This window comes from Vulpes vulpes, chromosome 2 (genome assembly GCF_048418805.1).
Source record: "Vulpes vulpes isolate BD-2025 chromosome 2, VulVul3, whole genome shotgun sequence".
Taxonomy (NCBI): domain Eukaryota; kingdom Metazoa; phylum Chordata; class Mammalia; order Carnivora; family Canidae; genus Vulpes; species Vulpes vulpes.
In genome coordinates, this window is record NC_132781.1 from 81,625,840 (window position 1) to 81,643,363 (window position 17,524).

The following is a 17,524-nucleotide window of genomic DNA, read 5'->3' on the forward strand; positions in this document are numbered from 1 at the left end:
GGCCGCTTTGACCTTGCTGCATTCTGTACCTAAATCACCCACACTCCAATTCCCTGGGGTCAGCTCAAGCTATAGTGTCGATATCTGCTGATTTTTAACAGAAATAGACAGAATTTTGGTCCAAAATAAACCAATGGTTAAGTGAATGGACTTACTCAGTTTACTTAGAGTAATTTATTTTCCACCTCAGACTGATTTTCTTCTAATTTTTCTCAATTCTAGTTTCTTTCCATCTCTTTTTCAGAACTTAATTCAGATCCTCATCATCATTTTCTTGAACCACTGAAATAAACACCTAACACTGAAATAACCTCCTACCTTTCCTGCACTTTCACCATCTTCCTGCCCATTCTTCACCTAACAAATTATCCTTGCAAAATACTTTTTCCCCATTCCATCAGTGGTCTCTACTCTAAGAATGTTTCTCAAACTTGGATTAAATATGGAATCTTTTTAAAGGGAAAACAAATTCCTTCATATCATTTGTACAGTCTTGAATTATTTTAAAATAACTTATACATGTGTAAACATAAAACCAAATTTATCCTCTTTAATACAACTATGAATCCAAAACATTTTCAAATTAAAAATGAACCAAACTATACAACAAAGAAAATTCAAAATTATAATATTAATTCAATATGTGCCCATTAATAATGTCCAGAATCTGCAACTGTGCTTGCCATGGCCATAGTTCTTTTATTTTCAGATGTCTGTACCATATAGTGAGCTGTGGCATGACTCAATTTGTCTAATTCTTTGTTTTGTTGCTGGCATGAACACATTACTTAAATATAAAAGCTGACTCCGTTCTTTTCACATTAGCCCAGGATAAATAAATGTTGTACACTAGGACAAGCAAAAAATGCAGAACAAAGATAAACGCAGGCACCAGTAATTGAAAAGCTACATCATCCAGGTCTCAATATTGTTGTCTTGTATTTCTTTATATTGTGAGAGTAAAAACACAGATCTAAGAATTCCCATTGGTAACTCACAGAAAAAGGCTGTGAGTTTGAGTGCTCTTTTCTCATCAGTGAGGAACACGGATCTACTGAATTGAGTTTAAGTTCCAAAGCCAGGCATGTAAAGTCCTCACTGTGCTGCTGTTCTTTCCTCATCCCTCCAGGCTCATCAGTGGGCGTTCACTTATTACCCAGTGTTATTGAGCTCTCACCAGATTGTCCTTCCCGCATGCTATTTGAGCCCTCTGTGCTTTCACTTCTGCTACTTCATCTACACCCTACACTCCCAGGTTTGTTTTTTATATCTTAACCATCCTTCAAGATCTAGCCTGCGTGTCGTTTCCTCTGAAACCATTTCTAGAACTTGAGGTAGAAATGTAACTCCTCCTGTAGACTAAGGATGCCCTGTGTTCATCTCTAGCCTGTCTCTTCCCTTGTAATAGCGGCTCTGTTCATTCTCTCTCTCGAGAGTGGGCATGGTACCACTGGCACCCAGCTCAGACCCTGACATACTAGTAGTCACTAGGGTGAACCGGTTTCAGTTAAAGAGTAACCTCTGGTAACCGCATTGGGCTTTTGTTTGTTTCCAATACTCAGAATTGAGTATACTTTAAGAAAAATAATAGTTGAAAAATGTACTAGATTTAAAATCTGGGAACTTGGATTCACATCTTGACCTGGCGTTTGTTCGTAGGTACAAAATGGAGATAAATAATCAGCATTGCACACCGGTTTTGCAGATGTGCAAAATTCTGGGACAATATTTGGCAAACAGGCATATATTCATTAAATATTAGTTTCCCTACTATAGTAATATATTACGCTTTACTTCTTTTTATAGACTTTAGTGATTTGAAATTATTTTTGTTATCACTGGAGCTTCAAATATGTATACTTCCTTATTGCACTTAGATTGAAGTCTAGCATTCATTATTTTCCTAAACTGAGTTTCAGCATTGCTGTATAAAATAGATGACACAATCAATTTTTTCTTTTCATCCTCATGGGATACTTCACTCTCTTTAACTATTTATATTTATTCAGAACATATTTCTTTTCTTTTATTGCCACAGGCGTGAGAGAACCTCTACTGTGTTCTTTATTACTTAGAAAAACCTGTCTTGTTCCATCTCTTTGTGGTCTGTTTTCATCAGAGAGCATCTACTTTTGAGAAGTATTTTCTTTACCTGCATTATATCATTGAATTTCTTTTTTTATGCTTTCATATGGATATTAGACCCTACTTCTTCAATTCTTTGGGTAATAAAGAGGCTTAGGTGAAATTTATCATAAAAGTAAGTTATGTGGAATTGAACAGTATGGAAAATTTCTCTAATCCATGGATTCCTAGATCTTCTTGTGGTTTATAAGCAGAAATTGATATAATGTAGATATAAAGGCAACTGAGACAGGTGTAGCTAATGCTGACAAGGAAATATAAAAAAAGGTGTCTAAGAGACTGCATTTTGTTTATTATAGGATGAAATGCTAACTACAAACTACAGGAGTTCCTAAAAGAAACTTCTTTTTTTTTTCCTAAAAGAAAGTTATTTTTTTTCCTCAAAGATTTTATTTATTCATGACACACACACGCACACACACACACACACACACACACACACAGAGAGAGAGAGAGAGAGAGAGAGAGAGGCAGAGACACAGGCAGAGAGAGAAGCAGGCTCCATGCAGGGAGCCCGACGTGGGACTCGATCCCGGGTCTCCAGGATCAGGCCCTGTGCTGAAGGTGGCGCTAAACTGCTGAGCCACCCGGGGAACCCTAAGAAAATTCTTAATAATGGATACTCACTGGTACAAGAAACTTTAGGCTAGACAGAAAAAAAAAAAATTCACAGATAAAGGAATAGCCAAAAGATGAATCAGGCTACAAAGGGATGTGATTAGTGTCACTAGAGACAAAGTAAATTTCAACTTCACATTTTGAGGATAGGAGTAATGAAATGTTTTGTCATACAGTAGCAGGCATGCATAGATAACCCACAAAAAATTCCTCTTACCACAATTATTCTTTTTTTTTTCTGCCATCCTGTGTGCCACAAGTGGTTTTTATTGAATTAAGCTGCACCTGTCATACCCTGACCCTTTTCACCTTCAGCCTACTTTCTGAATTCAATTCAAATTAAATCTTAGTGACTTTTGGTGGATAGATTCATCATTAACAGGAAAGAAAAAAAAACCTTGAATATTTGAAACCTTTCTTCTAGAAAGGCATTTGGTTCTGTTTTTGTCCCTTTCATCACAGTCATGAAGACTACCACTTTACCATCTGGTAGGAAATAAAAGAGAACCTTAGGGTCTTGTTTTCTAAGTTGGGAATAAAGTCATTTGAGTTGGCAAATCTCATTGAACAGTTATAAGTTTACAAGTACTGACCTCAGGCATTTTTGTATCCATGTTGCTTGCATTTGGACCACAGTTAACATATGTCATTGCTAGAGACTGAGCACTGTTCGACAGCTCGCACAAAGAAGAGAAATGGACAGAACTCCATGTGTTTCTGCTTTCAGATCTCTTGTTCAATATAACTGTTTAAAAAAATAAAATTATTAGGGCTGTTACAACCTGTACATTTGATTTCATGTTTTTTTTTTTTTTTACTTGTCCTCCGTGTTCATTTTGACTGTTTTAAGGTTACCAATATCATTTATATTTTAGGTTGGTTTAAAAAACAACTTCTTTCTGTACTTTTGTGTCAGCTACTCTGCATGCAGGGTAATATCCCTTGCTCTTGAAGACCTTGCAGTCTATTGGAAGAGAATATAATCTCTCAAGAAAATGACAAGACAAGCCACAGGCTGGGAGAAGATATTTGCAAAAGACATACATAATAAAGGACTGTTATGTAGGTTCATTGATTGTAAGAAACGTAACATTTAATTGCCTGTTACCGGAGGAGGAAGCTATACATGTGTGGAGTCAGCATGTATATGGGAAGTCTGTATTTTCCACTCACTTTCACAGTGAATCTAAAACTGTTCTTAAAAAATAGTCTATTTTAAAAAATGATAAAGCCATTATCATGTTAAATGCTATGAAACAGGGTTGTAAGAAATGTAGGAGCCCAGAGAAGAGGAGGTTTATTCAACCTAGGGAGATTTGGAAGGATTTCACAGAAGTAGTGATATTTAGATTAGGTTTTAAAAGGCAAATAGAATTTTACCTGTAGAAAGGTGCAAGGCAGGAATTACAGGTAAAGGAGGAGAAGGGGGATTTGAGGAAAGAGCTTAAACAAAAGGGAGGCGGGAGGAGCAAGAGGAGGAGGTAGGATGTACTCTGAATGCCTTATAATTCTGACTGAAACCTGAGTTTACAGTAGTCCTAGGTCATTGGACATGTGGGACATGTTGTGAATTGTCATTTGTCGGTCATACTGATGAGTTTGAAGTCTAGGGAACAAGCCATTGGCTCTATGTGAAAAATAGAATAGATAATACTTACTTACTAGGTGCTTACTTTTGTTGTTAGGGATTATCGCATGTAATTCTCATGTTACCTAAACCAAATTTGGCTGCCCATCAACTGAAAGATCATGACTCAAGAGACAAGTTTTGATTGGAAAAAATTTGAACTTTATTCCGGAAGCTGGCAACCTGAGGAGAATGTGGACTCTTGTACAGAAGCCAACTCTGAGGTTTCTGCCTGGCCCAAGGATTTTTAAAGTTTTAGTGTAGTTAATTAGTCAAGGGAATGCAGCGGCCTTCAACATTTTCTTGATTCATGCAGACTCAATGATGCCAGCTATAAAAGTTCTCTCAGTGAGAGGGTGTTGTGCAAGCGGCTCTCTTTCTTGTTTCATGATGTGCTGGAGTATCCTGTTCTCTTTGCAAAAGAAGGCAAGGTCTACAGATGCACAAAGGGACGTCAGTAGAGTCGTCTGTGTAACCTAAAAAAGAAAAACATTTTGGTAAAGAACTACTGGGCTAATAATCAGAAAGCCAAGGTGGCTTCAGACAGACTTGTTGGGAATCTGTGGCCTGGAAAAGTTCTAGTCTTTCATTCCTCAAGGCCAATGGTCTGCAAATCTCAAAGAACATAAATTAGTTCTGTTATAGATCACAGACCTTAGGTCAGCAAGTGAGGAGTGTGCTAACTTGAAGCAAGTGTGCTAACTTGAAGCTAACTTGAAGCAGGTCCCTTAAGACTAACCAGAGTGGTGTTATACACACAGAGCACCCTTTGTTGCTGGGCATTACTGTCTCAGTTTGCCATTGAAGAGACTAAGGCAAGGAGAGGTTAAGTAACTGCCCGAGTTCGTACAGCTAGTCAGTAGCAGAGCTGAGACTCAAATCCAGACATCATGGCATCGAAGCTAACATGACCGGTCACTCTGAGGAGTGGTGTGAATGAAACATTCTGAGGGAGGAACTGAATGCAGATCAGATGTTATTGCTCATCTTTTGTTTTTCCAGGTATCCCTGCAAGGAAATAGACCAACAGCTGCAGTTGACTGCAGTCCTGTCATACTTTCGTGATGTTTCCCTTGGCCAGAAATGCACTAAAAAGGTTCAAGATTCGAAGTATTCAACCAATTAGGTCAAGACAGAAACACAAAAAACACTCACCAGATTTCCATGACAAATACGGTGACACTGTACTAGCCAGTGGGACCGCTTTCTGTGTTGTTGCATGGGTGTATACAGCCACACAGATTGGGATAGAATGGAACCTATCTCCAGTTGGAAGAGTCACCCCACAAGAGTGGAATGATGAGTAACCATCAAAGTTACTTAATACAAAATTGTTTCAAAATCAACTTGTCATTTAAGTACTCTGCTGCTTATTAAAATATAGCATAATTGAAGAAATAAAATATATTTGAAACCTTTAAAAAGTCATTGAAAATAGTCATTATAGTGCCTAGAAGCAAGACAGTAGCAGTGGGTATGGATTATAGGATTATAGGAGATTAAGAATAATAAATATTTCAAAGTAGAATTAATAAACCATGTACTTTCTGGCTTTAATGATTTATTACTAGGTATCCCTCTGTGGGCATACACACCTTAAAATTAGTTTAATTGTTTTGGCAAGTTCTATTCAATCTTTCATTAAAACATACTCGTAATAAAAAAAACGTATTCATAATCTATTTTTTCACATCCTTAATCTTTCACACCATGATTGAATCAACCATACTCTCGCTAGGGTTATTATAAAAACTTTCTAACCAGTTTCCCTGCTTCCCCCCAAACTTGCACCCTCTGTGCCACCACACATGTTTTTTTCAAACACAGCAACCAGAATGATCATTCTGAAACATTAGTGATACCATTCCCCTTTTCAAAACCCAACGACTCCACATTTCACTCTAGATTAAAGCCAAAGTTTTTTTTTTAATTTATTTTTTATTGGTGTTCAATTTGCCGACATATAGAATAACACCCAGTGCTCATCCCATCAAGTGCCCCCCTCAGTGCCCATCACCCAGTCACCCCCACCGCCCGCCCACCTCCCTTTCTACTACCCCTTGTTCGTTTCCCAGAGTTAGGAGTATCAGAAAGGGAGACAGAACACGAGAGACTCCTAACTCTCAGATTAAAGCCGAAGTTAAAGCCAAAGTTGTTAAAAAGGTACATAGGCCGCATAGATGCTGCATTGGTCAGTTTTACTCCTGCATCAGGACTTTTCCATTTGCTATTTTCTCTGCTTGGAATGTATTTCCTCCAAATCCTGTATGACTAATTTTATCACACTTTTCAGGGTTTTGTTCATACGTCATATTTTCAGAGGAGGCCTCTGACTACTCTTTTTAAAATTGCAGCCCCTACTTAGTTCGAGCTTTGTCCTGCTTCCTTGCTTTATTTTTCTCCATAGCAATTATCATCATCTGAAATAAGATATATTTTGTTTATTGTCTGTGTGCAAAGCTCCATAAAACCATAGTTTGGAAACTGTGTTTTTCATGACTTTGTCCCTATAGCAGGGCCTAATAGATTAGACCTTCAATAATTATTGGTTGAATTATGAATATGAGTCTGCAAATAATGAATTTGTTTACCAGTGTGGGTTTGCAATGGTTATTAGAGAGTGTATTGGTTATCTATTGCTATTTTATAAATTGCCCTAAAGTTCAGTGGCTTAAAACATTAAACATTTATTATCTCACAGTGGGCCAGAAATCTTAGTGTGACTTAGCTGGATATCTCTGGCTCAGGATCTCTCACTTCTGAAATCTGGAAAAAATGTTGAAGCCTAGCTAAGCTGACGCTTAGAAAGCCAAAGTAATCCACCACTTGTCAATTTGACATAAGAGAGCATCTTTCCTAATCATACCTGTATTTGAAATAAAGACAATAACAAAAATATGCTTTTACCTAACGTAATGCAACTTTCCCTCACAAAACTAGTACGCTGGTTCTGTTTCTAAAAGAGGATACAACATCCCTTTCCAAACCATGGCAGGGTGACACTGTCAACTTCCAGTTTAATGGAGCCATTGCTGTGATCCCTAGTAGAAAAGACTTCTAGACCAGCAAACCCCAAATTTATAGAAATGGATATTTCTCTAGTGGAAGACTAGAGGTAATTGTGATAGGACCCACTCTCATCTCTACCTATTGATTCCCAGGCCTAAAATGCCCAGCTCTGGGAAAATAGAACTATGTATTTGTTTGTCATTTAGAGCATGGAAGACATTACCTCAGCCTGACAAGGTAGTGTTATCCAGCTGTTGCCATAACTAACACCTCTAAAAGGTTATTGCTTTATTATGTACCAAGGTACTAACAGATAAAGAAAGCATTTAGCAAGTTCATGGATGATGGTATACATAGAAAAGTTGCAAAGACAGAAGGTAAATCTACATTGTTAACTGTCTGTTCAAGTGATAGCAAACCACTGCCCTTTCCATGATTAAAGTGGTCCAAGGAATGGTGCTCAGTATAGGTGCAGTGGTGGCCTGTCCATTGGTAGACTGGGTCTCAACAGTGCATAGCCAGACTAGTCTTGATGAGTACAGGTCCTCATTTTGAGTCCATACATAATCATCCCTGCTGTCATGATCACTTTGTGTCTTAGCCATTGAGAAGGATTGCTGAAGAAGAGTAATAAGCATATGAATGGGTCATCTTGTTCACCCAATTTGTTAAGATGATACTCTGCTACTATCCTTTTATGAGTATATGGGACCTGAATATCTTCCCCCTCCATGCCTATTTAAAGAAGTATGTTCACATAATCCATTCTCAAACTCAGTGTCACCAATTTTCCAGTAGTGTTCCTTTTAATTCCCTGATCAGCTTGTCAAACCACTAGCTGGTCCCCATGACTTGGTATAGAATTGTACTTCTGGTAATTTTTCCTTCTAAGTAAAATGAGCAATTATGTGTATTATTACTGCCCACCAGGAAGATTCCCCATCTTCTTCATTACTAACTTGGAATTGTGCTGAAGCCCTCCACTTTCAAAATGGCCAACGTATTTTGCAGAACCAGATTTGAATTCTTTATTCTTTGGTCCACTGGTAATAGGAAAGTCACCATAGGGCCATACATATCTTTATAAGTTAGTAAGTTCAAAGTGAATGAAACTTTCTTAAACATACAACTTGTAAACAGTGGAACCAAGAGTCCAGCTTTAGAACCTGTTATTTTACTTCCAAGTTACACTATTAGTCTTTTTTTCAGGTTTACAGGTTAGAAGTTCTGGAAAGATTCAAGCTGGAACCAGAGAAGACGGAGCAAATCACAGATTGTTGTGAAACCTTGGGAGTGAAAAACATTATCAAGAGAGTAGATGAGCAAGGAAGTAGAGATAGGGAATGCATGTGGCATGTAATAAGTATTTTAAAATGGCAGTTACTTTCTTCTTTATCTTTGCCCTGAATATGTTCTGATTTGATACAGGGTCTAAAGTGTATATACATGTGTATATGTAAGCTTCTGTGTGTGTGTGTGTGTGTGTGTGTGTGTGTGTGTGTGTGTGTAGAAAGAACGTGTAGGTGTGATATCTATAGGTATAGACATAGGCATGTACATAGATCTATATAAGTATAGAGAATATATACACATACACATACATGTATATTTTTAAGAATACAGTTATTTTAAGGAACATATATATACAAATATATGCTCAAAATTATTGTGGTATTAAAACCTGTGGCCACTTGTTTCTTATAATAAAATTTAGATAGTGAATCTTTTACTGTTTCTAACCTTTCCAACTGGATATTATATTTTGGTCATATGTAAAACATTGGAGCCAAGCCATTTTGTTCTCCGTGTGTCTTAAACCCAACTTTTGGGTACATTTATTAAATTACTAGCCACGACATAATTGTTAGTTACATTGTCTCACACACTTCTTGGAAAATTATATTATTATATATTTATCACTATGAGGAAAATGTTACTTGGCAGTTATTGATTACATTTGCTTGCTGTCAGCAGAGTTGGATAACTTCATTTTGATACATATTCTCCCTTTATTTGAAAAAACTGAGTTGCCAGGGCTATATTTTGGTACTGGGCTCTAAAGAAGCATGAATAATAAGTGAAGAATGAATAATTAAAGTTTTCCATATCTGTGTGCTGTTACAGCTGTTAAAGGATTGGATGTTTTCCTCATTTGAAATTACAGTAATGCTCTAAAGTCTGTGAGCTGGTCATGTATCTTGTTGAATAGATGTATGCCTGTGATTAGCCATGGATTAGCTAAGTGACATGGAAATCAGTTTAAAATGAAGATAGAAACAGAGTTCGGATCTCTTGGCTTCTGGTCCACTGCTCCATGAGGAATTCACAGACTTTCTAAGAAAAGACAACCCTGATCTTATCCCAGGTGGTGATGGGATATTTGAAAACTAAATGCTGTGGCTGCATGCCAACTATTGAGAAGATTGGTAAGAGTCAGGCTGGAGGATAGGTCCAAGGGGTTGATAGGTATTTGATCAGTCTTAACTTATGTCCATCTATTTTAAATAAGATTTGAATATGAAGTCCAGTATTTACTAGTCCTTGTGTCATAGCCCAACCTTATAGATAAGTTAGTAACAGTGACAAGTATATTAAAGAACTGCTAAATTCTGGTTTCTGTTATAATGAATAAAGAGATATCTCTTGTCAGTTTTCACCAATTCCTTAACTGATTTAGCAGAGGCACTGTGTGCCATCTTTAAATGTGTGATGCAAGAAAAGTGGAGATTGCAAGCTAGTTATTAGTACCCATTGTTAAAACATTGCAACAATGAATTCACCCCTTTTAAGAGAAGTTTCTGCTAATTTTGGAAATTGTTTAAATATCATAATAGTTCCTCATTTGTTACCAATATAGAAAAGTGCAGAGATGTACAACATGCATCTTCGTTTTGCAGTAACAGCAGTTGCTTTCCTGGAGGGGGAACGACATTAATTTGAGCAGTATCTCTTATTTTCCAATAACCTTTTACATTACAAAAAAAAATCTGCAACTTCATTTTCTTCCCCTATCTGGAAACCATAGAAACCAATGTGAAATTATAGCTAAGAAGTTCGTCACTGGGCTATCTCAAGCTGATCTCCATGGAAACATTTCACATTTTCTTGAAATGAAAGATCTTCCAATCAGGCACACAGCCATAACTGATGGATGTCTGACAAATATAACAACAACAACAACAACAACAACAACAACAGAGAAGTATATGGATATTTTATTAGATAATACATGCAGGAGAGTTTTAAAACCACTTCATAAATGAGAACATTTAAATGGTAAGTATGATGCCAACTATAGAAATAAACATACAGCTTTGAAAACAATGTCCTGTCACTCTTTGTAAATGTTGTTCTTTCTAGATTTTTGCATTAAAGGCAACTTCCTAAAATAGTATGGACTTTGAATTCAGAAAAGTCTATATTCAGAATCTAGTTCTGCCCTTTGGCTATCTGGATCATTGCTCCCATTTTCTTATTATAAAATTGAGGGAAATAATACCTGATTTACAGATTCTTTGCAGATTAAATGGAATTAAATGCTTAATAAGCATTTGTAAATTTTTATCTAGTAAAATGAATGAGTGATGGAAGTGTTATGGAGGAGGAAGATTTTAGCCCTTTAGTAAATGGTTAAGGGATAGCATTGTTTTATATGATAGATACTAAATATGAATGCCATGTTTCCTAATATAAAAAGCTCTGTTGTTTAACTGTGATAATGCAAAGGCTAGCTCTGGTTCAAAACTTAGATAATTTCCAAAAATTCTTTTTTTGAGACTGTTGTTTGGAGTTTGGGTCACGTGAACAGGGTGTTCCTGTTGTAGGAATGAGCTCTAAAATAAGCCTGTAAAGCAAAAATACTATTTTCAAAATTAAATTACAAAATTGTAAATTCTTAAATTACATAATCAAAATTAATTACAAAATAGTTCATTATAAAACTCAGTATTCATTTAATCTTTTCTGTTATAAATAGAATGTAATACACATTTACCAAGATGTGTGCAGGACCCATATAATTGTGCAGTCCAGGACAGAGTGTGAGGGTGTGCCCTTTTGTGAGAGCTCAGTGAAACTGAGAAACCACTCAGGAGCATGTCGAACTACTGAGCAGAACATCAGATGGAATGTTCTGTCCTATATGTGTGTGTTCATCTTATATTTGTCTCTGTCATCTGTATCTATGTTTCAGTCTCTCAGTTTCCCCTCATGCCTCTCTCTCTTTGCCCTTCCTCTGTTCCAGCCTCTTTTTCTCCAAGCCTATGTAATGATAGGACTCCTCAATATACTAAGGACAGTATTAAGATTAAGCCCCCTTTAAACTTTTTCTGCTGCAACACTTGCTGAATGAGGGATATATGACAAATTTCTATGGATGTAGTCAGGATTTGGTTTTTTTAAAAAAATAGGGAAATAAAGCAACAGGAACATACATATTTTGTGGGTTAAGAAGTCTTAAGTGTTACAAAAGTATTTTAAGCATATGTAATTAAACTGCTTGTAAAATATCTCAAACTGTTTTGAAGGAAATAACTAAAGATTAATAAGCTACATGATAATTTATATTTACTTCAAGGGTGTTAACTATATTGTAAATATTTTGCTTATCTTAGGCTACGATAGGCTTGTAGTTACGTCACAGTTTGAAGTACGTTATATTTAGCCAATCATCTTTCACTCTCAGTGAAACACATTCAAATGTTTATATGTATAAAGGACATGTACTAGAAGAAAACCTTAAATTCACTCCACAATTTCTGTCTCTTTGCTATATACCTACCTCTCCCTACCTACTAAATAATTTGTGAGCTTGAGTCTTTAATTGTTACTACTGTAGTAATAGAGTATTCAAGATATTGCGTTATTATTACATCATCTGATATTATGAGAATGCTGGTTAAGGTAATACACCACCCTGCCAAAGTCTGCTTAACTCTTATGATCTATAAATTGTGGTACTAGGAAAACTTTGCAGTTCTAGGAACTATAAATTACTTCCCAAGAATACTGAATAAGCAATCTAAGCTGTTATCCCCAGTGAAATAGGATAAGACTTTGACCTCACACTCATTTCAAAAATGTTACTCAAAATTAATTGCTTTTACATAAACTACCCACATCATATATGTGAAAATTCAATTTTCAGCATAGTTTTGAAATATTGTATCTGAAATATGGGTAATTTTGAGCTGTGCTTATTATTTTCCTAATGTGACAACATTAAAAATAATTATTTTACTTCATATTCATGGAACAGACTACATTAAAATTTGGCCAGTTAAAAACTATAACCAACAAAAAAGAGTTTCCTGTATTTGCTAAATATCACTCAATTTTAAAGTGGTCAATTCTTACTACCTAAGTGATGGGGAAATTCAAGATGATTGCTTATGTTAAAATGAAACAATAATGCTATTAGTAACACCTAAAAGGAAGTTTCCATTTAGGAGAAGGAAAATCTTATATTCTTCACAACAACTTTTTCTAACGTATTATATACAATTTTTAAGCAGATTATTTGCTTGGTCTTATGTGTTACACATTTATATCGTCAATTAACTACAGTGTTGCTATAGATTGAATGCTTGTGTCCCTTCAGAATTCATGTTGAAACTTAATCACCGGTATGATGGTATCTGGAGGTGAGGCCTTTTTGGAAGGCAGAGTCCTCATAAATGGAATTTATAAATGGAATTAGCATCCTAATAAAAGAGATCCCAGAAGACTCACTTGCCTTTTCCACCATGTGAGGACAGAGCAAGAAAATGGCTGGCAGTGAACTGAGATGTGGACTCTCACCAGATGATGAATCTGTTAGCATCCTGACCTTGAGCTGCCTGGCCTCTAGAACTGCAAGAAATACACTTCTGTTCCCTATAATCCACCCAGTCTATGGTATTCTGTTATAGCAGCCCAAATATACTAAGAGAAATGTTTTATACTCTTTATTCATTTAAAATTAATAACTTACTGGCTTGTGTTATAAATCTCAGGATTCAAGATCATTAATTAGTTTGTGGATTATAATTATTAGAATTTTAAGTAGTTGTAGGGAAGACAGTGGCAAAATAACAGAAATCATCTTTTATGAATTACTCCCAAATGTGTGTCACATTTTATTTGCATTAGTTGGAACTGACCATTTTGTCAAGCTGTCACTGAGCCAGTCTCTCTGCATCAAACTTGGTAAGTCTGTCTGTGATTAGTTAGGTACAGTAAGGCTAATAAGCTAAAGAAAGAGATCTAAAATGCAGTCTCAAGAAAATAGAAGTTTATTTCTCTCTGATTTAGCAGTTCGGTGTAGGCAAACAGTCCAGGGCAGTCTATTACACCCTAAAGCAACAACTTCCATAAAGCAGTAGTTATAGGAGACACTAAGGAGAGATAGGAAATGTTAATAACAGGAAAGAGAATTACACATTTCTCAAGCCAAAATAGGTTCCTCCTTTCCCCCCAAATAGGATGGTTACAGAAATAATAAAATTGTGTGTATGTGATCAAAATAATATAAATAGAATAACCATAATGCAATTAAAACCAAAAGCATTCCAAAATTATAAAACAGCCCCTTCCACCTGGAATAACAGATCATAAACAATTTGTATGAGGCCTATCCAGAAAAATATAAACCATATGGTTCTTTTATACATATCTGCATATTTCCCTTTGTCTATTATCTATCTATCTATCTATCTATCTATCTATCTATCATCTATCTGCCTATCATCTATTTAAGCAGAGAGAGGGAAGGAGAGATTGTTACAAAGAATAGATTGGCTCATCCACTTATGGAGGCTGACAAGTCTCAAGCTCTGAAAATAGATACAACATGTAAATGTCCAAAAGTCAGCAGTCTCAAGACCCAAGGAAAGCAGGTGTTTCAGCCTAAGTTCAAGAGCCAGAAAAGAACAATACCTCAGATCAAACAGCCACAAGGAAAAATTCCTTTTTCTTTGCAAAAGGGTAAACTTTTTCTTCTCAGGCCTTCAACTGATTGGATGAGAACCACCTATGTTAGGGAGAGCAATCTGCTTTAGTCTACTGAAATTCATTTTTTTTTAAAGATTATATTTATTCATGAGAGACACACAGAGAGAGGCAGAGACATAGGCAGAGGGAGAAGCAGGCTCCATGCAGGGAGCTTGATGTGGGACTTGATCCCGGTACTCCAGGATCATGTGCTGAGCCGAAGGCAGATGCTCAACTGCTGAGCCACCCCCGTGTCCCATCAGTCTACAAATTCAAATGTTAATCTCATCCTAAAACATCTTTACAGAGACACTCAGAATAATGCTTGACCACATATCTCATATTTGGGCACTCCATGGCCAAGTCAAGTTGACACATAAAATTAGCTATCACACAACTCTTAGGTCAAAGAGGAAACCAAAATTTCAGACCTTGAAAAATATGAGAATGCCACATACCAGGATTGATATACAGTTAAATTATGTACTGGAGGAAAACTTACAGATTAAATACCTGTAACAATAAAAATGAAAATTGAAACACTCAACCGCTTAGTAAAAGAAAAAGAAACTTTATAAAGAACTATATAAACCACAAAGCAGAAGAATTAAATCAACTCCAAAATTGAAATATTACAAAACATTAAGAACTAATAATCCAATAGTGAACTCACTTATTTGAAATCACAATAAGCAACCACTATCAATCATACACATTTTTAAAAAGTGTGGGGAAATATTAGATATATATGGAAAAATAACAGTCTGCATACTTCTATGCAAATATGTTGAAAAATATAGATATGATGAATCATTTTCTAACAAAATTTATCAGAATAAAAATGTATCCTTTAATCCTAAAAGTTATAAAGTCGAAACATATCAATTATCATGGAATAAGTAGGGAAAGTAAAGAGATTACTCCAATTAAAAAGAAAAAAAGATCCTGTATGGGTACAGATGAGAATTTTTTGACAAACACATGTAATCCATTATAGAACTAGAGATAATATTGCTGTATTAATAGAGCTAGAGATAAATCATATACTAATGTTCATAGATGCATACTTTAAATTTTTGAAATTTATTATGCTTCAAAGACAAAAATCTGATTTGTATGCATGTGAGCGCACACAAACACACACACCCCTGTAGCCCTAAAGTTGGCATTTTACCTAATGGGGAAGCATTAGAGGCTTTCTGATTAATGTCAGGCATAAGGCAAATATGTTCTATTACTATTTAACATTTTTTATCAGATGTATTAGCTAATAAAAGGCAAAAATGCAAAGGTATAAGAATTGTAAGAATTCTATTTGCAGATGATAGAATTATATATGTAGAAAAGTAAAAAAAAATGATGGGGAAATAATTACAGGATGATATCAGATTATAAAATCTTAAAATTAACTTTCAAAAAATTCTATGGATGAGACAGTTCCAGTTACAAAAGAAAAACACAGAATACCTATATATAAATTTATGTGCAACAAATGTGTGTGTCTATTTAAACGAATGAAAGCATGCCATATTCTTGGACAGAGAGTCTCAATGTCATATAGAATTCAGTCTTCCCTGATATAATTTATAGCATTAAAGCTTTTTCAAGAAGATGTGAATAAGCTGTTTTTCTTTGGAGCTTGGCAAATTAATTATAAAATTCATTCAACAGAGCAAATAATAATGAGGACGTGAAAATTCCAGAAGTAGTGACTGATTCTCTTAGTTATTAAAACATTTTCCAGAGTCTATAATAGACTTCTGAATCATTATGCCGTGTGTACAAATGGAAGCCAGACCAATAGAAGAGGTAATCCATAAGTCAATCTTAATGCATATGGAAATTTAATATATGATAAAGGCAGCATTTAAACAGTGGGGAGAGGATGAACTTTTAATTAGTGTTGGAAGAAACTGGTTAACCATAAAGAAGACAGGTAAAATTGTATCCATTTCTGACATTGTGGGCAAGATAGATTCTAATGGTTAGAGTTTTAATACAAAAAGACTATAAAGCAAGAAGAAAACCTGGGGAAATTTATAACATGAAAATGAGGAAAATATTCCAAATATCAGTTGAAATCCAGATGCAATAATAAAAATACTGGTAAATTTAAACATAGTAAAATACTGCATTTGCATTGTGAACCCCCCCCCCCCCCCCGCCAGAACAAACTAAGAAACATAATGGCTAATATGAAAAAGCGTTTGAAAATTATGTCAGTTTAGTTACTATCTCTAATATATGAAAGCCTTCTGGAGGCAGAGAGGCAAAATACAAAGGGGCAAAGAGATATGAACAGATAGTTCACCGAAAAAGAAATGCAAACAGCTCATAGATCTATATGAAAGTATTCACGACTCTCCATAATAAGAGACATGTGCTAATTAAAGCTAAACCGAAATACTGTTTTCTCACCAGATTGGCAAAAATCCTAAAGTGTAACTATATGTTGATGAAACTGAAGGAAAACTGGCTCTGGCAAGCATTGCTGTTGGGAATACAAAATGGTAAATCTCCCTGGAGGAGAATTGGTCAATAGTCTAGATTTATTCTTTGACCAGCAGTCTCCTTTCTAGGTATCTCAAAAGGCGCCAGCAAGTATGCGGAGAGTCGTGTGCTGAATGCTATTGATGGCAATCCTTTTATAAGAATAAAAGACTGTAAACAGCCAGTTATTAAACTTCTGTGTCTCTGTTTAAAAACCCACCCATGTGTTTGTGGATTTGCAGTCTGGGCCTCTACTAACCACATTTCTGTTCCTGCACTGGCTTCAGGAAGTCTCTGCCTGTGGGAGGCGCTACCGCAGGACTGGGGCTTGGGAGGGAAGAGAGAGGCCGCCAGCCCTTATGTTTTGCCTCTGCTTCCTTTGAATGTCAGGACAGCAATGCTTCTTCACTCCAACGACCTCAGGAAGTTGTTCCCTGTTGTCTTAAATACTGCCTTTATCCTTTTGTCTGGAGCTTGACACGCTAATTATACAGTACGTTTGGAAGAACAAACATTATCCAGAAAAACCTGGACTTTTTAACAAGTATTGTTGGGCTTCACTAGTTAAACTATAGGAAAAATAGATGAAACTGATTGCATTTCCAGCACTATTCACAGAATTGTTCTGAGATTTAAATGTTTTAAAAAATGAAATCTTATAACCAG

The 17,524-nt window shown here is 35.8% G+C and overlaps 2 protein-coding genes across 2 annotated transcripts in view; both read left to right on the plus strand.

The window, feature by feature from the left end:
* GABRA4 (gamma-aminobutyric acid type A receptor subunit alpha4) overlaps nt 1–5,814 on the plus strand; it is a 216,162-nt gene extending 210,348 nt beyond the window's left edge. The window contains exon 10 of the mRNA XM_072749081.1: nt 5,393–5,814. The gene's annotated coding sequence lies outside the window, so the exon portion shown is untranslated. The remainder of the gene's footprint in view (nt 1–5,392) is intronic.
* Nucleotides 5,455–5,814, plus strand: COX7B2 (cytochrome c oxidase subunit 7B2). Its single transcript, XM_072749090.1, has one exon. It carries the CDS (start codon nt 5,455–5,457, stop codon nt 5,695–5,697), a length of 243 nt encoding a protein of 80 aa, XP_072605191.1. The 3' UTR covers nt 5,698–5,814.
* Nucleotides 5,815–17,524: the final 11,710 nt, after the last annotated feature.

Bases quoted from the DNA above. Each gene is read 5' to 3' on its own strand.
- COX7B2 (XM_072749090.1), top strand. From the start codon at position 5,455: ATGTTTCCCTTGGCCAGAAATGCACTAAAAAGGTTCAAGATTCGAAGT.